The 25,673-nt window shown below is 39.4% G+C and overlaps 1 protein-coding gene across 2 annotated transcripts in view; it reads right to left on the bottom strand.

Annotated features, from left to right (window-relative positions):
* Positions 1–288: 288 nt before the first annotated feature.
* The window catches only part of CCNYL1 (cyclin Y like 1), a 34,552-nt gene continuing 9,167 nt past the window's right edge, over positions 289–25,673 (bottom strand). The window contains exons 2-10 of one of the 2 annotated variants that reach the window (XM_074911203.1): positions 20,756–20,830; positions 18,471–18,505; positions 16,631–16,731; positions 15,148–15,183; positions 14,417–14,468; positions 11,729–11,848; positions 9,505–9,671; positions 4,912–5,074; positions 289–2,063 (exon numbers count right to left, since the gene is read on the bottom strand). In XM_074911203.1, coding sequence (XP_074767304.1) covers positions 1,947–2,063; positions 4,912–5,074; positions 9,505–9,671; positions 11,729–11,848; positions 14,417–14,468; positions 15,148–15,183; positions 16,631–16,731; positions 18,471–18,505; positions 20,756–20,830 — 866 coding nt within the window. In that variant the 3' untranslated portion in view covers positions 289–1,946. The remainder of the gene's footprint in view (positions 2,064–4,911; positions 5,075–9,504; positions 9,672–11,728; positions 11,849–14,416; positions 14,469–15,147; positions 15,184–16,630; positions 16,732–18,470; positions 18,506–20,755; positions 20,831–25,673) is intronic. The other variant, XM_074911204.1, reaches the window with a different exon arrangement.

Genomic DNA, 25,673 nt, shown 5'->3' with positions numbered 1-25,673 from the left:
CAGTACCAGGCTTTGAGGTGAAGCAGGCTGCCAGGGCCCTGCCCCACGCCGCCTCCAGGCCGCTCAGAGCCGCACGGTGGCCCCGGCTGCTGCCCCCCAGGCATTCACAAGCCGCTGGGGTGAAAGCAAAGGGCTGGTACCAGGAATGGAGGGACCCTGACACCCACCGCTGGGTTTTTTTTCCTCTTTTTTTTCATACTTGAGAGAAGCTGCACAGCACCACATACTCATGACGGGAAATGAAATCGTACAGCTGTACAGAACACACAATTCACCTTTAAATTTAATTAAAATAGAGTTTATTAGCTTTTCTTTTAATACAAACATGAGAAAGGAAAACCACCTGAAGACGTAGCATTGTTTTCAAAATTGAATTGTGATCAAATACCTGAAATGCCAAGTTCCATGGGTTTGGGAGCCAGGGGCTGGCATATCTGCATACTGGAAAAGACTGTATGCATCATTTTAACAGTTGAGTGCAGCCAAACTGATGAGGACACTCAGGCAGCCCCACTCTCAGAGGCACATGGACTTGCTATTCAGTGTGTCTGGGCCTTGGCTGGAAGAGGAAGTGCACAAAACCCGTGCCATTCAGAGGGAGATCTGCTCCTAGGACAAACCACCTAGAATCCGTTTGGATCCAAGAAGGGAAGATACAACAAAGACTTGTAACAGGAAGAGTCTAATAATACTTATCCTGTTTAGAGTTCAGTTTCAGACCCTGAAAGTAAGCTCCATTCCAAAGTCTCAGAAAGAGCAAAACCCAAGCTTCTAGAGCAGTTGCACAAGATAAAATCCACTTGGGAAAAAAAAAAAAAAAAAAAAAAAAAGGAGGGGGGGGAGATATGTTTCTGGAAAGCTTTTTGATAATTCTCAATTGAACATGACATTTTTCAATCTACCTGGTTAGGTAGTCCAGGATTCTCAAATTCATTACTGTCTCACTATGAATGTAAATCCCTCCCAGGAAACAAACGCCCAAGGAGAGCCAGATGGATGCACAACATCAGCTTTAGGAACTCCACTGTATATAGCACAAGAGATTTGCAGTAGAACTCAGAGAAGCAGTGCCGCACACATGCCACTCACCACTGGATTGCTACACCAATTGGGATGGTGATGATGTTTCCAGACCAACTTTCTCATTCAATACCTCAGAAAAATATACAGATTGCGTCTCTTCCAGAGCAATATAAGTATTAGAAAATGAGAGAAGCACCATAATTCACAAGAAATGCAGCATGGACCCTATACATTTTAACAATACATAAAACCGCATCTCTGCCCCCAGTCAAAACATTCAAAGTCTTTTGACAATCTCTACTGGAGTGAAGTTGTGGGTGCAGAGTTGGAATTCCTTCCTGCTGGGCAGCTTCTTGATTATGAACAGATCACCAATAATAGCAGCTTTTAGTAGCCAAACCAGGGAAAAACTGTCAACACATGTCTATGCTACTGTTTTCAGCTCCAGAGTGGCTTTGTACTTTAGGAGTCCCATGTTTTTGTTTTGTTTTTGTTAACACTGCATCGACCTGAAATACAAATGCAGCGAGACTCTGGATAACAGGGGAGAGGAGGGAAGAACATTGTAACTATAGTCATGTGGTTAGTGTTTAAATTCTAAAATTTAAAACTACTTATTATTAAAAACCGTAAGAGTTCACAGCTATAGGCCTACATAGTAAGCAAACATCTGTGGGGGAGAGAAGGAGAGAAGTTTGTTTTTGCACCTCTGGATACATTAGGAGGAGGAGGAGAGAGTCGATGTGACAAAGGTCTTGTCTTTTGCACCAAGCGTGCTCCTCAAGCTCTGGGCTTCCTTGGCTACTTTACCCTCCTCTCCTCCTGCTGGAAGACACCATCACCGCTGGCTTGTGTGCGTGGAGTGGTGGCATTCCTCCGGTTCATGTGGACGCTGGTTCACGGTGCTGCACCTTTCTCTCTCCTCAGGAGAGGATGGCATTAGAACGGCGGATACCAACTAAGTTATCAGCACTGAAAGATCGTCTCATAGCAGCTTTTGACAAGTCTTTGTATTTGTCTTCACACAGACGGGAGATAGCCTGGAGACCACGTTTAGATACGAAGTGAAAAGTACAAATTAGAAAAGTTCGAGCATTTCAAGGAAGCTTTTACAAGTGTAATACTGACAGAGCAGGCACTCTGTAGCAGCGACACTACTAGCATTTCTACCTAGAATGAGAGTAAATAAGAACTACTTCGGAGGGAAAATACTAAAGGGGCCTGTCCCCATGCTAACAAGAACCCTCTCCATCGGAAAGTAAGACATAAAGAATGTCAGTGGTTTCCATATCCAAGTATCTTCAGTCTTTTACCAGTCTCACTACCTAATGGAAAGCTTGGATCCATTTCAGACTTGGGAGTTGGTGGATATTATGTTCAAAATCGCACCTAGCAGCTAGGTCTGGTACATGCAGCAGCACAAAAATTTTATTTTAACAGTACATGCACACAGCCATTTCTATGAGAGAAGAGGTTCAAACTGAAAAGATTTCTGCACTCCCTCAGGCACCTTGTCCTTGGCCACTCAGTGCAAGAGAGCCTAGGAAATGAAATTCTACTAGGACATCCCTTTTGCTTTTACCTTCTCTACACTCTCACCCCCAACATGCTCCTCCCGGGATCACCCATACGATCAGGTTCCTGAAGAGGCCCGAGAAGGGAGGGCAGCCCACTGCTCAACGGCATGGCAATAGCTGTGGCACTTTAATACAGCTATTAAATATCAGCACGTCTGGGCAACTTAGTATTTAACTGCTTTTTCAGCCATTTATTGGTTTGTCTCTGCTTCTCTAGCTAGTCAAGCAGCCTTTACTCTGGTGCAGCTATTCTAGTAACAGACCTAATTATTTAAATCCTAATAACACACGGTTGTCCAGAAAACACTGCGTGTACTCCCCTGCAAGGCCTATTCCTGATTGGAGCTTTCAGGCATTATCAATGCAAACAAATAAGGATACCGGTAATAAAAGGCTGAAATGAATTTCAGTCATGAACATTTACTTCTATTAATAATTTACCACCTATCACCAGATGAACTTTCACAGTCCTGCGATCAGCTATAAGCCTACACCTTCCCTTTAAGGCAGCACCCATTCAGCACAGCCCAGTGTTCTGGAAGTTCAAAAGGTGAAAAGCACTCTGAGCATGAATAAACTTCTAAGTGTATTTTAAAATAATTATTTACATTTATTTCTGCCGACCTTCTGGAGGCATGCATTTGGCTCAAGAGTGGCATTCTTTGAGACACTGGCTGCATGAGCTCCCAGAGCAAGCCCAGGCTCTCCATCCTGTTTTAATGCTAGCACAATCAATCATAAAGCAACCTGTGTTGACATATTTAGCCCCAGTCGCCCATATGGTGTAAATCAGTTTTCAATCCCTGGAATACTAATTCAGTGCTTCATACCGGCTCCTATGAACTGCTCATGTGCTTCTAACCGAAAGGTAGAATTAAAAATTTGAGCAAATGGTTTAAACATTTACCACGTTTTGGAATTAAAATCAAAATATCTTGTAATACATACATTAGTAAGTGCATTATGGCGAATCACATACTGTACTGAAAATTACTCTGGTTTTAAATACCAAGCCCCTGAATGCTAGCAAAGAAGAAACAAAACAGGCTCACAATCTGTAAATCATCCACTTATGCCTGGGCACTGAGCAGTTCAGTAAACAATTTCCTGTGGAATATGAACTGCCCTACGACCACATTTACAATTAGTGACAGTGTTAGCTTAAAGTGCAAGTAACAAGGGTGAGACAAAGCAGAAGAGTTGCATTGCTTAACTGTAAATAGAGGAATTCGCTGGCATATCATACCTATCATTCCAAAGGACCAGGAGGGATCACACTTATTCCCGAAGTTCAGCCACTTCTGGGATGAAATAAAAAACCTGGCACTTGGCAGAATTATTGGGGGCGGACAATAGAACAATATAAGCCAAGAATACCGTAGCACACCCCTCTTTGAAAGGGGCTATGGTATCAGTGTACACAGGCCTGCAGTAACGCCTTTGTTGAAAGGTCAACAAAACAACATGCAGAGTCATCAATTAAACCTGGACAGATGAAAGGTTGCATTGATCCAACAAGAAATTTTGCCTGGGAACCCAGGTAATTTAGATATTTTCAAAATGTCTTGCATATCGCCAGCAACTAGGAAGACTGACTCTGCAAAAATTGGAGTTTTGTAAAATGAGCCTTCATACCAAAGAAGGCTGCAGGGACTTGCAGAAAGGCAGCCTTTCCCATGGAGCAGAAAGGACCAGTAATCTGTATTTACCCTCCTCTGGACATTCTGAAGGACTCCTAAGAAGTGGCTATTCCAAAAGTTTATCTTAAAGCAAAGTTTCTTTGAAAAGGTGAGGTTCTAAAACTTGAGAAAAGAAACATATTATTTCTGCAGCTGTCCCCAGACAAATGGTTTATTAAAGCATGAGAGCAGTAAGAGTGCTCCCTCTAAATCTAAAAAGCAGCTGTGCAGTGGGATGCAGTGGGAAACCTTCAGCTGGTAGTATTTAGAAAGGTCTGAGTGTGACTGTCTCTAGGTGCTTGGAATACAGACTGTGACCAGGGAAGGACAGACAATCCATTACATATGACACTAATCTTTTCAATCTTAAGTAGCCTAGCTGAGCTAGGGTTCCCAAAATAACATCCGTTTTATTTTGTGAACTGCTAGGCTTGCGTAATCTCTGTCCCTTCCTTTCCTTAGAACGCTAGTTTAGCCTAGGCATGGTTTTAGAAGTGCTAACTGTAGTTATAAAGGGGTTAAATTAGCCTGTAATACACTAATCTAAAAGCTTTTTAGTTTTTCTAACCACCAGTTAACATGATTAGCAACAGATGCTCTTACTACACATAGAGACAATCTCAGACCATTACCTCCAGTTTCTGTGCTCTCTCTTTACTGAGAGGCTCCAGCAGAAAGCTCAGGTTATTGTCATCTGCTAGGGAGCGAAGATCGAAGTAGTATTTGGCGTAAACACTGGCGGGGACATTGATATTAAACTGCAGTAGCTCCAAGAAGTGTCTTTCCATCTCGTTCCTAGGAGGCATAAGGGACAGAAGACAAAGGAAAAAAAGATTGTTTTAGCTGGCTGAAAACACTTAAGAGACCTCAAGCTTGTTTTTAAAACCAGCAACTCTGAAACAGTCATTGAGAGCTCTGCATTATTAGTTTCGAGAGACAAGTCATTCACTAGTGCTCAAAACAAGGTGCAGCTTTTGAGTCCTGGCACCTCCGGCTCAGAGAGAAAGGTAGTGCCCTGGCGTGCACTCGCAGGGCTGACTGGGGAGGTTCATTCTTCGGAGTTCCATTAGTGCAGCTGTACAATTCACGCGCCATTCTCACTCTCCTACGGCCCCACACTATAGTGATCAGATGAAAGGAATGATGTATGCTGTTTATTAGCTCTGAAGAACTTGCAGACATTTTCACCAGGCTGATAACAGGAAGGGGGTTTATTGAAGTAGAGGCGGACTAACAAAAGGAGTAGGCAGATCACCACGGCAACAAATGGATCTATGAAGAGCTGCTGCTATTATCTCACAGAAAAAAAGCCTCTTGAAGCAACATGGATTCATCTCCAATAAATAAATAAATAAGCAGCATTAGGTGGGAGAAGGAATTTTCCCCTCAATAGCATTAGGCAGGATAACAAAGTACTATGTCAAAGGGCACTGTCCAGTTTTCACTCACTCCTCTGTTTTCACAGGGCAAAATATTTGGAGGAAAGTGGGGAGAGTGCCATGACATGAAAAAGGCCGCTTCAGCTACTGTACCGTGGTCAGCTAGTTCAGAGACGTTCTACAGAAGAAAAAAAATGCGTTACAAATTGACCTAAAAGAAACTGGTGGTACCCAAGCCAAGCAATTCAGTCAGTCCAACGCTAACTCAATGATTGTTCCTACTGGTAGCAGACCTGTCTCAACAGAATTTAGCAGCTGTACAGGCCAACTGTGAATACACCAGAAGGTAAGTTGCACAGTACTAAGGCTGTTCTTGCTTTCTGGGAGCTTTTAAAATGGATGTTTTTACCTATCAGAGTTGGGGAAATTAAAATCAAGGAATCATCCAGGTTGTGTCCTGTATTGGACAGTGGGTCTCAACATGAATAGCAGCTTTGTGCTCGTTTCTAGCATAGTGTACTTGAGTATCATTGAACCTAGTGCCAAAATTAATTTCCTGTTCATATGGTCATAAGCCTATAGAAATGTAAATCAGATAATGTTTTGATGATCAGCTGATCAGAGCTTGATTTACCCTGTGAATAAATGCTCTTCACTGCCCCTTTTGTACTCACTAGGCTAATACATTTTAATTGTGTAAAAATACCCTTCTTCATTGGATTAACAAGTCTATTAAGAGTGGTTTAAAACCCGGGAAAGGATAATGCCCATGTGTTCCTGTACCTTATTTACAAATATATGTAGCCAAAAGAATGAACAGCATGTGTCCCCTTACAAGCAATCATAGCAAGATTAGCAGCTGCACAGTTAATTTTTCAGTGATTATGAATTCACTCTCATCAAAGCAAGCAAGTTTTGACAAAGGATGACTTCCAAATATCAATTTAATTTCCTTTGATTTTTTCCACATTAGAAATAAGTACAACCACCCCCCGAACCAAAAGAAAATTCCCTTTCAGTAAAAAAAACCACCTTTGCTTTGGTCAAATAAGAAAAGGCTTGTGATAGAAAAAATAAGATGAATGCTTTCCCTACATTGAGTAGGAAGAGGCTAAGGCAAATGAACTCACCTGCCAGTCGCAAGGCCTGGACCACGTATCCTTGAACCAACTTTAACCCGCTAGCAGTTTCTGTGAGAGCCAACAGCTCACACTGCCAACAGAGCTGTGAGGTGGGGCTGCCAAACGAGTGTCTTCAAGCAGTGAGGAGAGTGTGTGGTGGGGACAAGGTGCACCTACAGTCACCTTCAGAAGAGGTGCCTGGCTTGTACATATATACACACGTGCACACACAGTTTTGCAAATTGGGTGAACTACACCAGATAGAAACCCTTTTGCCAGTCAGAGTGGTGTAACTCCCATGCTTGACTTGCAGTGGCTCAACAAGAGTATCCATCAAATTAGTGAGATCGTTCTAGATAGGTAGAGCCAAGAGGAAAACTCACAGGAAGTTCATGAACAAAACTTGCCACCAGTCCTTGTAGACAGGCCTTTACTGCACAGGAATGGCCCACCCAGGGAGCGATACCTGGCACAGTCCTGCCAAGCAGTCGTCAGCTGGGGAGCTGCTGGGGTGTTGGGTGGATTTTTTGGCAGCATCACTAACTGTCTCCAACATTAGAATGCACCCATGCCTGAAATCCTTTGCCAATTGCTTTCTCTCAGTAACACTTGTATTCAGAATACCTAATACTCACCATCAAGTGACTAGTTTAAAAAAACAATATTGGAACTACTAAAGCTGACAATTAACTATAGTACCAGCTATTAATTGAAGTAGACTTATAAGCTTAAAACTCAGTTTTGCCAAGTATTTTAAGCAGTTTTCCAAGGTCCCAGTTATGGTGATGTTATCTAATGTAGAGCAGTGAAGTCTGCCCAGTTGCAGCAGTGCGGGGACTGGGATGGACACCCTTGGGGCACTGTCAGAAAAGGGTTGTACAATTTCTGCCCACACCTAAATTCAAAGGTCTAAGTCACTTCAGATGAGATGGGATCACAAAAATCCCATCTTGAAATGGGAGGAAAAAATAAGCCTAAAGTCAGTCTATTTTCCTTACCACCATCACTGCTTTGAAAATCTAAGTATTTACAATTTCAGGAGACCTGGCATCAGCAATAGAGAATAAACGTCTTGCTTTGTTATGGATCTTTTCAGTGCTATCAATTTGATTTGTCCCAAACAGGGCCAGAAGAAGAGACATCAAAAAGAGCAAGATGTATACTCCAGCACTCCTAGCATTGCTGACCCCACTTCAGCCATCTCAGAGTTATTTGCAGCAATGCTTCAAGTGTGTTTCTCGGATAGATGAGCACTCTGAGCCAGGCTGAATGAAGATGTACATTATATAAAATCACTAATTATGCTTGCCTGGGAGACAAAGAACTCCCAGGCAAGGGGTGTGTATAAAACAGGGTACTGTGTTTGCTGTTGCTGTTTGCAATATGAAATAACTTCAACAACCAACTGTTTTGATGCAGGTAACTCACCCACTTTTAGAAATGCCACCCCCAACTTAAAGGAAGAAAACTGGATATTCCTCCTCCTAAAGCATCCCAGATAAATAATGACTTACTGTATTTTAAACAGTAGCTTTAGGCTGAATCCAAGGAAGAGAGCTGGGAGCAAGAACAGACTCTCCCACAAGTTGCCTCCCATTGCTGTGTGCAAACTTCTACCACCTCAGTCTGCTCCTGTACTAGAACTGACTGTTACTACATAGGCCTGGATACATGCTCAATTACAGCACAGCAGTGTGATAAAACTCACACATAAAATGTGTCATCAAGTTTATTAAGGCCAGAAGGCCTGATACAAAGCTACCCTTCTAGCATTTCTATCACTGTGATAAGGGAAAGAGGAACCAGCTGGCAAATAGAATTAAAACAATCGCGCTGACATCTCAAAGCTCTCAAAGATAAAACTTTGCGAGAAGGAATTTAACAGAAAATCTAATGGGCCAAATAAACACACCTACAGCCCGTAGTATGAGCCTGGAGCCATGAGGATGAACATCCTCAGAAACTGTAGGGCTTAAACTGAGTGCACCAAGAAAAGCAGCAGATTCAAAATTTCTGCAGAACTGAAATCTACATCTGAGACAAGAATATATACAAGGAACAGCCTTACATAAACAACCAGTAGTAAGATTGAGGATCAGCCCTGTAGGCAAGTCTAAGAACTCACCCAAAGAGGATGAGCCATAGCAGTAGCTGGATGTAACACATGCAACCAGAGATACCAACACAAATGACACCTGTCTGCCAGCAGCAGCAGCCAGGAATTCAGACCTTGAGATATTTAGGCCGTAGATGGATACAAGAGCAGACACGTAAGTCACAAGTTATGGCTTACCCTGCAATTTTTCAAATTCTAAAACAGAAAAGGCAGAGAACAAATTTAGTTCACTTTTTTTTTGTCCCCCAAAAAGACTTTTGATAAGACTATAAATTGGGCACTTTAGAGTCACTCCAATGCAAAAAATTAGTGGAAACAAGTACCCAGTCCCATGGTTCATCACTGGGGGATAGCAGGTAAAGAAAACTAACTTTGAAGTTACTCACCAAAGTTACTAGAAATATTAATATAGATTTGATTCAAAGTAAGGTTATTCAAAGTTTCCTAGGTTAAAAAAAGGAATGAGGCTGGACACCAGATATGCATCATGCACGTTATCATAGCAGAGAGGTATTTTTTTCAGTATGATCACAAAAATTGCCATTAAAAAAACCCCCAAAAACCCAGAAAACCACCACCACTGCAGATTAGCCAAACCTTGCAACTTACATGTCCTCAACAGTAATGTCCTTCAATATTTGGCAATAATCCACATTCCACACAGCCTGATCATCCCAGACTTTAGAAGCCAGCAGAATAGCTCCTAGGACTATCCTCTTCCAGTTACTAGGGCATATGTCAATCTCTGCATAGGTTAAAAGCCTTTCCAAATAAACCTATAAAAAAGAAAAAAAACCCAAACAGTTTATGTGTGCAATTAAGACCTGGAGCTGAGTTCTGAGCAGCAAGCGTGGCAGTCCAATACGACTATTTTATCCCATTACCGTTAAGTGTGTGTCAAAATAAGTATTAGCGATTACTACTTACACTTTAGAATCCAAACTTTCAGGCATTACAGGTTCCATTTTTTATTATAACACAAGAACTGGACCACCAAGGTATACAATAAAGGTACTCAGGAATCCTCTCTGAGCAATAAGCACTGCTGTCTCAGGGAGATGCTGCTAGAGTTCTCTCTGTCACCAAGCCACACAGTCACCAAGGGGTTCTCATTAAGGCCTATCTGGGGTAGTAATCACTCGACATCACGCTAGCCTTTCATCACAGTGAAGGTTCAGCACTCGCAGCTTAACAGGAAGTGCTAAAACCTGCACTGTGATCTCTAGTCATGGGACTAAGATGCATTAATTGCTATCTTTCCACAACAAAAAGCATTAATAGTGCTACTTCTGCTTCACCCTGTAAAGAACAGGCTTCAGTCCTTCACCTGCATCATCATCCTCTGCTTTCATCTACAGCACCAACTGCTTAGATAGTGAAAGATACCCAAGTCCAAAGATGCATCTTGGTCTTTTACTCATTCTTCTCAGGTAATGTCAAATCAGCCCCAAGATGTTAAATTAGTCCATTCTTTAAAAGTTTTCTTCTATTTCATACTCCGATAATGATCCATCTAATTTGCGCTTTCAAATTTGAATACAGATTGTTTTTAATGTTCTATTCCCTAAACTAAGTCCAAGGTCCTAATGAAACCTCAGATAAACTAGTGGGTGCAAGAAGCTGCTGTACATGTCTAAGGGCAGGATCGAGCTTTATTACTAGGGTTCCTCACACTTCCTTCCCATCCTTTGTAGTCCTCAAGTGGACTAGAGGAGTTCCTGTAATAATAGAGCCATCTAGTGGTAAAATTCACTTTAAAAACTAACTATTCCTATTTTTTGTAAAAAAGCTGGCTATATTGCCCAGGGTTAGCTATCATTCTGTCAAAATTGGTTGTGTGTCTTTAGAACAGCAAAAACCTCAAACTACTTTCTGAGTTTCAATACCTCTAACGATCTGGCCCTTTTAATTACTTATTTCCTTATTAAAGGGAGGCCTTCAAGCTGAGTTTGCTTAATTGCCACATTGTTTTTGGGTGACAGTTCTCTTCTGTTCTCCTTTCAGACTGTTTGTCAGAAAGAAGCCACAATGAAGACAGAAGTCTAGTATGCAACAAAGTGCAGTGTAAGAGATTGTCTAACGCATCAATTGTGGTTTTTTCTTTCTCTTCATAATACATATGTGTATGTACATGCATATCCGTGTGTATGTATAAAGTAAGCTGTATCAGAGTCAATTGTTTATATCCATCTTACTTTCTGAAATCAAGCAACAAACTGTAACGAGTATTTTTTTTCTTACTATTGTTCTTAAGTACAAAGTTCCTCCATGTCACCTGGGGAAAAAAGTTGTAGCCTCTTTGGTTTAATGAAAAAAAAGTTTGATAGAAAGGTGGCAATGATTGAAGGACATAATGAGACAGTTCATCTCCTGGAATTCCTACAGTATTGATCCTTAACCCCTAAGGTGTTATTACTTGCACTGTTCTCGTTAACGTCGACTCAAAACTCCCACTTTCCCCTCCATACAGCTGAAATAAAAGATGTCTTTGTGTCTAATCACCTTATAACCCACTGTTTATGGTGCCCCACTGTTCTGCCTTTTTCAAGCTTCTTCAGCTAGTTATATATTATGAAACAAAAATGTTTGACTGAACAAGTAATTAAGCATTACATATTTATATACAGAACAGGTAAGTTCCTTTTTAGTTAACCATACCTGTGACTACCTAGAAATCTTCTCCAATGAATTTGCTGGTACAGTGTCTTCATTATTAACAAGGTTTCATGACACACTGCAACTAAGTGTCAGTTCAGCCCAGTTCACTCATTGAGAGGAGGGAAAAAAAAAAGTATTCCAAACGCTCAAGTTTCAGTAATCAAGCATCTCTTACCAGTGTCACTATTGCACATTCAGCTGTCAGCTGTGCAGCACTGAAAAGCGTTCGAACAAACCGGTAGATGTGCTTGTGATCAGGGTCATGCTTGTAGTAGTCATCTGGAACTTCTTCCCGCTGCAAGAAAGTTCTCTGAATTACTGAAAAATGTCTTACTTAATATTGACTTTAAAGAACAGCCACACATGGTTGTTTCTTCTCACTGAGCAGAAGCGTATACAACCCTTCCTGGTCACAGGGACAGAACAAGATTATATACTGAAAGCAGTAAGCAGCCTTGCAATATTATGAATATTTCAAACAAAACACAATAGCTTTAGCTGGTATCTTTGAATACTTTTGATCTCTAAGACTAATAGGAAAGAGCATGAACTACCATCATTATTACAGGTGCTAACTATTGTCTGTGGAACATTTTACAGACTAAAAGAGATTTTTTTTTTTTAAAAAAGGCTTCCCCCTGCTAATAAAAAAAATCACAGATATATACACACCGCAGAAGCACTGACTCTTCAAAAGGCAAAATTAGGAGACTTCACAAGACTCCCCTTCCAGCTAAGAGCTGAAGAATACATGTCAGTAATTCTGCCACAGGTAGAACTGGAAGGTAACTTACACCATCTTCACAGGACTTGTTCTTGAGAGATTCCAAAAAGACAGCAAAGCTAATGAACAGCTAGATTTAACTTTGACATGGTGCTAAAATGCTAAACTGTTTCTAAATATGGGGAAAATAAAAGCTTAGAAATAAAATCTTTAAAAGCAATCCTAAAATGAGTGTTTGAGAATTCTGACCCTGTTCCCCCAAGTCTCCTCCTGGAGGAGTGAACCTTTAGGAGGTCCAACTTTACACACTGGTTCTGCGAGACTGCTACTGAACAGGTTTCTATTTACAGTCCAAGTTAGACCTATAGTACAGTAAAGATACCAGATGAGAACAGCATAGCTGCTTGACATTAAACAAGTAGTCATAGGGTAAGCAAAGCAGCAAGCATTTTCACATGGTTTTGTAGTTTAAAATAGCCACGTAACAATGTCAAGTAAAATGAAGAGGTAAGTTAACTTTGTACTCTCCACATAGCCTTCTAATACACCACTAACCAATGGAGGTTACTCTTCAGGGTGGGCATGCAGCATTGCAAGTAACATGAGCAGGATCTCCCTTGCAGGATTCCTGCACATGTGGAAGTACATTTTTGCTGACTGGAACTGAGGAGGAAAGGACTGAAACTGGTATTTGTGACTAAGTGCTGCAATAATGGTAACTTGAAGTTTGTTACCTCTGCTACTAGGGTCAGTAGAGCCTGGATCTGGACTCCTTGTGACTGAGTCTCTAGGACAAGGTATTCAGAGATTTCTTCCAGCTAATTAACCTTCTCAAAGGAACTATAGGTACCCAGCCAAAACCTCAGTGCCACAGAAACCAACAAGTCATTTGTATCTTTCCCCTCTGAAGGATGACATACAGCCATTACTATATTTCTGTCTGTATACTACCGTAAGACAGAAGAGACCTTTAAGTGTTCCCTAAAGGACACAATGATTTTCCTCTACTCATTAAATAGGAGGTAGGCTATATGAAAGGATCAAAAGATGTCAGCTTGCTAAATAAAGAAAATAAATTGTCTGATGGAGTTCATCTCACATAAATAATTTTCCATGTGAAACAACAGATTCAGGCAGTTAAAATAGTTTTGGACCAGACTTTTCTCTTGAAGTGCCACAGTCCAGACAAGAAATCATCTATACAGCTCTTCTCCTGAAGTTCACTATTTTTATTGTATAAAGAGTTGTATTTATTCAAGTGTACAATTACTAGCACAGCAGGTCATGTTTAGGGATGAAACTCTAACAAACTTAAATTTAATTGTATATTAAAAACTGTTTATTAACAAGCCAAATCCGTGAGATTGATTACACTGTGTTCACTGAGGTAGGTCCCTGAGCAAACTGAATTTTTAAAGCCATTAGAGCTTTGCTAAATTAATTTCAAATGAAACACAAAGTAGTTCTGTAGGACAGTCATTAAGCTAGGAGTGTTCAAACTGGACATAAAAAGCACACACTCCACTCTTGAGCTTGCCTACTATGAAGGTTTTGCATCTTAAAAGACTGTCTGAGAAGGTGTACCAAGACCAGTCACATTAAAATCACATGCTGAATGCTCCTGCAAGCAGCATTAAGCATATCTGCTTTAAAATTTTGCCTTTCAGGGTTTTTAAAGACCAAATTCAGTGTCTCCTACTTTGTGTGATGCTTCATGTATTATGTTCTCCTGTTTCCAGTCACTTAAAAGGTTAGGCACATATCTACTAACCACATCTTCCTAAATAAATAGGAAATACTTTTAATTAATGTTAAAGAGAGGGGAAAAAAAGGGGTCAGGCAAAAAAGTTTCAATACAAAATATGCAAGAATTAGCACATGCTTGTTTTGTATTTATATTCAAAGCATAGAAAACCAATCACAATTGCAGCACTTAGACTGGGTTCTGTTCATGATCTAGCTGATATCAAAAGCCTAGAGGACACTCTTTTCACTGTATTTATATATAAAGATATAATTTAAGATCCATTTGCTTGTGACCTCGTGCTAAGACATTTTTATGACTTATACAATACAAATCAAGATGTTTAGAAAGGATGTATATTCGTGTACATTCAGAAGATCAAAAGTTACACTTACTGTGAGAGGATGAGATTTTTCATCAAAAATATCCAATGATCTGTCAGAATCTCTACAAAGTAAAGATGTCTGTTTTAGCAACGAGAGTTAATTGGTAATGCTATGCTCCACTAAAAAGTATTACTGATTAAAGAGGAGAAAGGGACATATTTTACAGTTCAGCTTTTCCTAGAATATGGTATGAAGTCACATTGTATTTTTGCAAAGCATTTAATCATGACATCGTACAACTGAATATTTAAGAAATGCTGAATAGCTATCTATGTTCTCATATTATGCTTAGTACAGTTCTCACTTAAAGTGTGAAACTGTCTCAATTAATAGTGTTCATTTCAAAAAGACAGCTGTAATTTTGAAGCATATGCTGTAATGGCAAGGGTTACTTGTACACAGGACAAAGTGTTCCTTCAAAACTAACCTGTACCTCTGTATTCAGGAAAAGCTAAACAAAGCCCAAAGGCTGATTTGTGGTGAGTTAAGTGTATTTTCCTCACACCCTCTGTTTTGACTTTTTATGCTTCATTCTTGATGAAGCCTGCACCACTGGATGGGTGTATTACCAACCCTTCTGTACCAGCTCAAGAGAGGGTACAAGGAAGAAGCAGATACAGCATAAAGTGCCAGATTTTTCAACTCCTTTAAGTTATACTAGCTGCTACTGAAGTCACCAAAACCACAGTCCTGGCTCAAAAAGAAAGTTCTTATATTTCAGCAAAAACAAGTTCACTCACCTGTTCTTTATATGGTAGAATATTGCTAATGTTACACTAAAAAAGAGAAAGAAAAGACTTAACAAAGAATATTCTGTGCACACTATTCCACTGCAAAAGCCATTGTTCAGGGCAAAATGTTCAGAATCCATCATGTGTTGGCTTCTTTTCACATTCTCAAGTACTTCGTGTCTCATTTCTGATGTTTACCTGACTGAACAGAAACTGGCCAAATCAAATTTGCTAGCCAAAGTACTTTTACATTCATTGTACAGATATTCGCACCACAAAATAAATGTTATGCTACATTTTAAACACACACCTTCATTGCCTGATTAGGTGACATATATTGAAAATGTGGACTATTTACAACTAAAATGTAGTAAAAGTTTGACTTGATGTTACATATACTGTTGTAGAGATTCTGCTGGTGTTTTAACTCTGTATCTCTGGCTGTCTAATTTAGGATTTATCAAAAAAAAAGAGAATAATAAAGATATTATGCCAGCATAATCCAAGAAGGGGACGAGAACAGATCTTGGTCTCTGCTGAGTCAAGTAAAGCGATGGAGTTCATATTGACACTCATCTATTGTGGCCAAATACCAGATACTTTACTGGTAGTGAGAACAGGAATACTGCCATCACAGGAATCCATCACAGCCAAGCTCTGATCTGTACACCACTTCAAAATGGCACAAGCACCACCTTTTAGGTTCTTTCTTCTCTACAAAAGAAGTGACATGCTAGATATCTTTGTTGGAAACCAAATTTAAAAATTATTATTCAGTTTAGACATTTCTACTGAACTGTTAAAGCCTTCTGGGCCTGAAGCTACTTTGCCTTCCTTCCCCTTCAAGCAGTTAATTCTTAGCTGGTATCATCTATACACAAAGAACTGTCTCTGTGGTACCCAGAACAATAGGGCAAACAGCCATTTCCACTGGAGAACCAAGATGACTAACTAATTATCAAACTCACCTAACCTAATGTAACAAAACACATGAAGAAAAAGTAGAAAGGCTAGAACTAAACCCAAAGCCAGCAACATACTGTTATCCACAAGTAGAGGGCAGACTAATACCACTGACAAGTAGCAAACACCGTCCTGCAAACTTCCTGCAACTTCATACAAAATCCATTTCAAGTTTTCCCAGACTGAGTGTCTGGATTTGGCTTTCAGTGTGAAGCCTTTGAGCTTCCCACCCAAGCACACACTTTTAAACTGAAAATGCTGACATGCTTTTGCACTGCCTCAGGTTCTCAAGTGCGCAATGATAACTACTTCGAAATACAACAGTGCATTAGCTCTGTAACTAAGAACAAAGCTTGCTTCAGCAGTCATAATTAACCAGATCTCTACACCTCTTCCATGTCCAACCTGAATAAGGTGCACTGTGCTCTTCTCATTCAAGTGTGCAACTGGAACAGACAAGATCACCCCAAATCCCAAATGAACTTTGCAATGCCACTCAGTCCCTTGCTGATGTTGAAATGGTTCTTACCACTTTATTGTGCTTCTAAGGTTAGGTTGACTGACAGTGCTGTCATCTATAAATATTGTTGAGCATGAGCTGTATTTTTTTGTAAGTTGCCCAGGAGAAACCTGAGGGGAAAAAAAACAAACCAAATAAATACATTAAAGAGGAGGGATTCTGTAAGCTTTGGCTTACCACACTGACTTTACACCTTGAGTAGCTACTGCAGAGGAAGTTTAAATAGATGATTGCTCCTACTACGTAAACTACCCTATAGCTATCAAGTTCCTGAGGATACCCTTTGTGTAAGATAGGTTTATAAATCACCCATTGTAATATATAACATGATGGGTTTAGATAAATAATTTTTAGCCAAAATAACTGCAGCTAAAGCAGCAAGTCCTCTGATTTTCTCAATTCTCCTTCCATTGCATTCTTGCCAGTTTGGGTCTCAGTCTTCCCTCTCTATAATGTACTTTATTAGATTTCCCTGTGACTACATAATCATCTTCTCCCTTTTTTTTTTATATCCTATACCTTTACATTTTTTGGTTATCCAGTATTGCTCCCTCTAAAGACAGGTTTGCATTTGGGGTTTTCTCTTGTTATATTTTAAAAAAAAAAGAAACCTCTCCTGACATTGCTCACTTCACTCATGTCTCGTTTAACATCTAAAATCGAAATAAAATACCACTATGACCCTTACTTTTACTATTTAGTGCTAGCAATATGTTCCATCATCTATCCTAATCCTGTAGAATTTATACTGTAAGAAATCTTCCTATATAACACCAAGTCAGACTTCCCTGAGAACTACTAGAGAATGCCTTGCACTAGGAGCTAGGATATCACAACCAAAGGAGAGGAGTTTTTAATCAAGCAATTCAAGATTCATTAGTTTTTGTCAGAATCTTTTTAAATGCCTTGTTTAAAAACTTGAAAGTCTTCCATATGAAATGTTGGCACCCTTCATAATTCTGTGGCTGTCTGGGAATATCTCCCATTCCAGCTGAAGTTTGCCAGCACAAAAACAATCCAATCACACTTCACCTTGGTGCTGGCAGAGTAAAGCTGGAACTGTAATTGAGAGAGGAGCAAGAGGGGTGAAAAAAAGAACCACCCCCCATAATCTTACCAAATACAATAGACTTGAAATATCATTATCTTATTAGTAACTTATCAGTAGACACTTGCTAAAAAGTATTTTTTAAGCTTTGTGTTAATAACCATTCTTAGCTTTACTAGTCAGTAGTTTTTTATCCACTTATTAATGACATTGCATCTTTTGGGGGGTTTTGTGTGTGTGTGTGTGCGTGCGTTTTGGTAAGTGAAGTGTCAAAAACCAACTAATATCTGCAGAAGCAGCTTAGAGCATATTTTCATATTTTAAAATGAATGGATTATCATTTCTTTATCATGCTGATGATAATGTCTGTTCATCATTCTCTCTTCATGCTGGATACATTTCCTAACGTAAGTCCTGTAGTGATGCCCAAACAGCAAGTCATTTAAGACCTGCTATCTCAGCTGAGAAATTAATCCAGTTTTATTTCTGGTTTTAAAAATACAGTGTAGGCGATTTGACCTGTATTTTCTCCTTTACTGTCCTGAAATGCTCAAGAATGATACGACAAAAAAAAAATCCATTCTTATGCTTTTGAGATCAGCCATTCTATGCTCTGTGATACTCTGCCTGTTCGCTTATTTTTTAGAGACGCAAAGATAATTCAGTTTTATCTTGCTAAGGAGGATGTGGAACATGTGTAGGACTCTATATCTAGAACTACTACAGCTGTTTCTTGAATTTTTCTTTGTCCCAATATGCTAATATTATCTATATAGCACACTAAGAATTTATTTTACTTACATGATTGATGTGGTTACTCTTCCTCTTCTCTCGCACTAGAAAGAGGGAGCAAGAATGTGAATGGAAAGGTTTCTAAAATACAATCCCAATTTACATTCAATAAAGCCATTCCATTAACCTAGTCTTCTGAAGTACATGAATATTATAAGTTTCAAATCTGACTTTAGGTATCTGGAAAAGTAGTTTGAGGAGAAAATACTGACTTTTATCAAGCTAGTAAACCGCATACTACTTCCAACTATCCACCTGTATATTTAGGAATTACTTCTACACATCGCACGAAGGGAAAAATGTCTTTGAAAAGATGCTGTGCATCATGAAAAACTGGATGATTTTAGATAGTTCACATAGACTATGTCCAACATCCAACAGCAACCACTTAGCAATCAGAAGTAAAAATGTCACACACCGAACCTGCCAAAGACACACATGGAAGAAGCGAGGTGCCCAGCATTATATACATGTGTCCTCTTTCCTCCTGTTAGACACCAGAAGATAGAGAGGTATTTCACTATACAGAAGATGCTGGCACAAGCTATGCCTATTGATCATATAACTGCAGCCATGTTATCGGATCATTTTAAACTGTGTCAGCCTTTCAAAAAGACTGTCAGGTTTAACTTCCAGCTATAACAGTAGCAGTAAAACAGTGCTGTTAAAGGAGAGCTGAGAGTTACATACATGCAGAAAGCTGTACAAATGTCACCAACCTGGACAGGTGACTTCTCCAAAGTTTTGACCTCAAATCACTACCACTTGTTAGCAGGACACATTCTCTCACAGATTTTGAAAAATTAACAACTGGAAGAGAGTATCCAAATTTTTTTTTATCTTTTTGCATAAATCAAAACTCATAATCCTGGTAACATCTCGGTAAGAAACAATTTACAGATATTAACTAGTTCTAGGAAAGATTAACTAAAGAAAGGAGAAAATAAATTCTTCTGCCCGACTTGTCCATGAAAGTACACTGTAAAAATCAATTCAAACTTAATACAAACTGCAGAGAATAGTTTAATAGTTTTTCTGACCTCGCAGACAATTTTTCTACATGAACACAAGTGTATACATTTCAACACACAATACGGAATCATGTTTAAAAGCAATACTAGCCCCCAACAAGGACATTCATGTAGTCTGCACGTTATTTGCAGCAAGGCTGAAAAGGCTGCACAGTAAAGCTGCACTACAGCGCTCAAGAACTACATCAACTTGCTAATTGCAACTTAAGCAATGCTCATGTAAGAGGTGTCCGATATGTGCAGGTCAGATCCTGTCTGTTTGAAGACTGACCTTTGAGGCCTCGAGGAAAGAGGCCTACATTTCCTTGGTATCATCTCTTCTGGAGAACCTGTGCTAGTGCTTGTTTCCACTGCTCACTGGTTATCTGAGCACTGCAAACTGACAACTCTACTACTTGCCATAAGACTCTGAATAGCAGGACTGCAACTGACAGACCTGTCAAAATAATTTTACTTTTCTGTGGCAAAGCTATGCCAAGGTAGAAGACATACCGCAGCTTTCCATCAACACATCCAATCTCAAGTGCAACACTGCCTTAGAAAAAACAGTGCTTCAATCAAGAACCAACTATAAAAGGAATAGAACCATTTGTAAAAGAGTATCTTAAACTTTTTAGTTGCAACTTCAAAATTTACTACTGTCATAATTCTTTTTTATTTGTGCAATACGGAAATGCCTCCACTTTTTAACAGCATTTTGGAATGCACAAACTATAGTAATTCATCAAAATTGACTTTATTAAGTAAAGAAGGGATCTGCAAAGAAACTGAAAATCCTAATACATTCCATGTAACTAAAACCAGGATTCAAGAATAATTATGGTGCTGAAACTATTCAGTTTAGTCAGCAAATTCAAAAGCAACTGATATTGACTGATGGTTTAGGCTTATTATTCCTTACAGAAAATGATATTTGATTTTTTTTTTCAATTTAAAGCAATTTTTAAAACAGCCCTTGGTCATAAAAAACCCCCTACCACTGCTTGAAGCTTGAATTACACTAGTGAAGAAAGCCTTGCTCCTTCAGACTGCTAGGGTCCAGACTCTGAAATCTCCTGATATTTGTTTAGAAAAACAAGTGATTTTAAATGTTAAACAAAACAGCCTACGAACATACTTCTCTGTGAACACACAAATTATTAATCCTATGCTTTGCAAGAATTAAAGCAGTTTAAGGGTTTTTGAGCTGTATAATTTAAACAGGCAGTTATTTTTCCAGTTTTTCTCCTGCCTTTTTTTAAATTGGAAAAAACCTTGGCTTACCATCTGTTTGAGACTTGCTCAGGAAAATTGTGCTTGCTCTGGGATGATCAGATGGATTAGATTCCAAAGCTAAATCTGAAACAGGACAAAAAAAAAAAAAAAAAAAAAAGAGAGACCTTTAACAGAAGATGATGATTACCACAATGATTCCCACCCAGCCTTAAAATGCTCCAAGCACAGTGATGGAAACAAGATCAAAAATACATAGAATGGGCTGTCTCTCTAAAGCAAATCCTTACTTTTTCCAAGATAAATAAAAATCTGACATTTTCCCCTCTGAAAAAAAGCCTGTGGACTTATTCCTACTGCCATGAAACTCTGAACTATCTTATGGTTTCCATCAAAACAAAATCTGGAAAGAGAGATCTCAGAAAACAACATGCATCTTCAAAGACCCCTGCACGTTAGGGTAGCTGGATGCGGAGCCTGTGCTCAGCAGAGGGCAGAAAGCTAGAACTTTATCAAGAGAATAACTTAAAAAGACACTGCTGATCTTTTACCCTATGCTTCAAGTACCCAGTATGGCAGGAAACAATCTCTGTGGTCTTATAAAAAAACCCCATTAAGTAACTATTACAGTGCTTATAAATACCAAAACATGGATCTTACACTATTCTGTTCTTTTGGAATTTCAAGTAAAACCTTGTACAGCATACAGCTATTGAAGAACAATTATATATAACTATTGAAGAACAGTGTTATACACAGCTATTGAAGAACAAAATGATTGCTTTAATCCTTTGTCACAATGAACCAGTAATGACATTAGATGAGGATATATTACTCCCTTAGATTATGATGGGAGTGATCACTAAAAGGTTTGTTGATGAAACTGTAAACATCATGATGAAATTTTGAGCTGCATTAGTTTTGACAGAAGAAACAGCTGTTCTGAGGATGTTACGCTACTGACATACTGATTTATGTGAACCTACGAACAGAATAATCTAGTACTGTGATTCTGTACATCCTGGAAGGAGCAAATTCTCATCCATTTACATTTGTCATTCTGAGCTTCCTGTGTGCTGCTTATGCCATGCTAACCATAAAAGCATGCAAGCTCACAAACTTGCACGTTACATGTTTCAAGGTTGTAAGCCAACGCAGTTGCCACACCCTTGAAAAACAGTCATCTACAAATCACCATCAACTTTTAATGGAAAAAAAAAAAAAAAAAAAGAGGTTTTTATGCACTGAACCAACAGAACTCTGGCTAAATAATAGCCAAAGTATGCACAAACTGTCTTGGTGCTGGAAATCTTACCTATGTGAATGTTTTGTGCTACTGCACCTAACCCATAGCGCAGCCACAGCCCTCATGTGTCAGCAAGGGAACTTAATTGCCAAAGTACGTGTGTCCCCAAGACTCCTCATTCCAGATTCCCACTGATACACAACACTGGTATCCAGACCTGGATGTTTTCCAAGTGCTTGGCTTACAACATCACTGATCTTAGTCCAACAGTATTGCTCTGACACTGGTCCAGCATGCAGACCACTGTCATTTTGAAGTTCTAGTGTGTAAGGTAGCCAATGTCTATTTAGGAACACAAAGATTGTTCAGTAAGGAATTTCCCCCCCTTTCAAAAAAGGACAGAGTCAGCTATGAAAGCAGACCATCTTGAGTAGTTTCTAAAAGCTAACTTACAAAAACAGTATTTCTATTTTCACTGTACTGTGCTCATTCATGACACACAGTAAACAGATATTAATTTAATCATGTGGTTAAAATGCAAGAAGTCCTGGTTTAGAAGCCCTAGAATGGAATTTGCCTTACAGCTCATACCTGAAGTACCACTAATACACATTTGATTCTCTAAAAAACAACAACAAAAAAAACCCAAAACAAAAATCCCAAACAAAAAAACCCAAACAGCACACAATAGTATGCCATATCGGCACATTTTAACTACCATTTGTAACATCTTAGCAAAATAGTATAACTGTGGTTTAAAATTTCTGCACAATGTTGACAAGTTTCTAACACTGATTTAGCAAAATCACTTTTAAGAGACAGTATAGAGACCAACTCTAGCTTCTAATGCTGTATAGAGATCAACTCTAGCTTCTAACAATAGCACTCTATTTTTTAAAAAAACAAACCATTGACACAGAACAAGGAATTCACTAATAATGGCAAATACTAAAAACTTTTTAGATTTGAGAAAGGAGTGATTTAGAGATTGAAGTATTTTGCTAGTCTACAAAATAACAAGTATTATCAACAGGCAGAGAAAACCTGCAATATGCTGATTTAAAAATACACATTACTATTAGCAAGTTATGATGCAAACAGAGCAAACAACTCAGAATTTATTTACAGTTCAGCAGCAACTTTTAGAATAACTGGATAAGTCAAGTTTAGAAAGGACCTTGGGAGGTCTTTAGTTTAACTTCTTGCTGAAAACAGGGTCAGCTATGAGGTAGAACTAGGCTGCTCAAGGCTTTATCCAGCTGAGTCTTGAAAAACTCCAGTGAGGTGAGGGTCCACAGAGCCCAGATCACCTTTCCCACTGAGGGGGACCAGTGCCTACAGGGCTACGGGACTCTCTATGGAATGGTAGGGAAGAACATGTAGGACTGTACAAGACATGCATAATATTTAGAGGAAGGCAGCAAGGAAGATTGGGGAAGAACAAGCACAGGGTAACAGAGAGGAAAGGGCAACTGAATTCATTAACTCCTAACAGGGCCTTGTGTCTCTCCTTGTGGAATTTCATAGGGTTCCTGTTGGCCCAATCCACCAGTCTATCTACGTCCCTCTGAATGAGCAGCCTCCAGCATATTGGCTGTTGCCCAGCTGGGTGTCATCTGCAATCTGGGCACACTCCATTGCCTTCTCCAGGTCACTGATAAATGTTAAACAGGACAGGTGTTATTTTTCCATGGAAGACAGGGTACAGGATAACACCCATCCTCCCATACTCCATGAAAAAATAAATACACCACAATCTTGACTTTCCTGAGGTTTTGATTTACTTAGAAACTGTATGACTTGTTAAAGCTTGCTTCTTATGTTGTTTTTTGCCTCTTCTTGTGCTCTGTCAGCCCCTATATCCATGCTTCTTAGATGTTAGAACTCAGGTCTAGGGCTAAAAGCACTACAAGAATTAAATGCATGCAAATATAACCAACTTTTATCCCAGACAAGAGGAGTCTAAGACCATCAGCAGTGCAGGATGCATCAAGGGACACAATATTGACATGGCCACCCATGACAAACTTGCTCCCCTAAACCCAAACAGACATATCTGAGGAGAGGAACAGCAGTGAAATGAAAATAGACTTTACTGGCTTCAGTTCCACAGTGGCTCAGCCATACACAAGATGCCTTCTGCTGGACAAAGTCAGGCATATCAGCACCCACAGCACATTAAATCCATAACACAGATTATACAACCAGAGTTATCATACTAATGAAGTCCAAGACATATTGTGCAGCCCCCCACAAGAAGTGATCAAAACCAACTGCAGCAAGGCTTCCTATCCCAGAATAATGTGGCATTAGCAGAAACAGTACAACTGCTTTTGACTTGCAAGAGACTACATAGAAAGAAAGATGTATTTAGGAGACCGCCTCCCTGTAGCTTTCCTTTCTAAGCAGCCAGAGAATTTCAACTGTCCTTTCTGTGCTGTTCTTCCTGGACAATGGTTTTTTCCAAGCAATGGAAAAATTAAGTCATATGATTTGCTCTTCCTAAACTGCCAGTGCTGTTCATGAAATACCAGAAAGGAACAGCAATACAGCTGATAAAGGAAGCATAAGGCAAGAGGCAGATAAGGACATGAGAAGAGACAAAATGTAATGGCAAACACAGCAAAAGAAAAGTCAGAGAATGAGGATGTCTGTAAACAATTTGACTCACAACCATGCATAACTCCTAATACTTCATCCTGGTAGCACTTGTGAGTCCAAAACCAAGATATTTAGCCCTGAAAAGAAGGGTAAGTCTTGATTGGGAGCTACATCAGAAGACACATCACGGAAAGCTCAAGCTTCACAGAAAGTTAACAGAAAAAGAAAGCAGCACGGTATGCCACAAGATGAACAGAAATAATGCGAGTTAAAACAATGCAGTAACAGGAATGAGAAATTAGAAGCAATAGCATGATACAAAAAATGAGAAAACAACTCCAAAACATTTTTGTTCTAGAGGCTATCGACTCACTGGAAGTCAAAACACATTTTCTATCAGACCCTCACATTTAGTGATAAAGAGGTGAGAAGGGAAGATTCCCACCAGCAATTAAGTCTGTGGGAGCAGCACAGTAACGTTTCCACGCTAAAATGGCCCTCCACCTCTCTCCTAGAGCTGCATATTAAAAATAGCCTTCCTCCTTATTTTTCTGCATTTCTCCATGCCATTTACTGACGTGGTACTACCAAGCTTGTCGGATCATCCCTGTCTCCAACTGCAGCACAGAGAAGCTTGAAGATGCTTCCCTCTCTCACAATTCTCATTTTAAAGAACCCCTTGCAGTTTGCTTGCCCTTCAGACAATCTCAGATATCTCTGCTGCTGCTGTGCACTCCATGCACTGATAAGAGCATACAGTCCCCCGCAGGGCAGATCATATTATTTTTAAAAGCAAACCTCTGCCCCTAGTTCAAGATCTTACATCTTTTTCTCAACACAAAATCCGCATGAAGACTTTCACTCATCTATGCCATATAAGACCATGTGTGGGTTTTAGGCATTTATAATGCTAGCTACTTATCTTCTGTTTTACATACCTCCATGGGTGATTTATAACTATTAAAAACACATTTTACACACTGCATTGTGCTACATATATTATCTCGTGAATAAAGCCAGCAAAGTTGTCACTGGTAGTAAGTAGCATCCCTTTGATTTCACTGCTTTAGAACACTAAAATACTGCATTTCCTTTAATAGTTTTAGCCCCATCCTCTGCTCT

The sequence above is a fragment of the Athene noctua genome, chromosome 7 (genome assembly GCF_965140245.1).
Source record: "Athene noctua chromosome 7, bAthNoc1.hap1.1, whole genome shotgun sequence".
Classification (NCBI taxonomy): domain Eukaryota; kingdom Metazoa; phylum Chordata; class Aves; order Strigiformes; family Strigidae; genus Athene; species Athene noctua.
The sequence above is the reverse complement of the archived record's forward strand: the minus strand, read 5'-3'. Positions and strand labels throughout refer to the sequence as shown.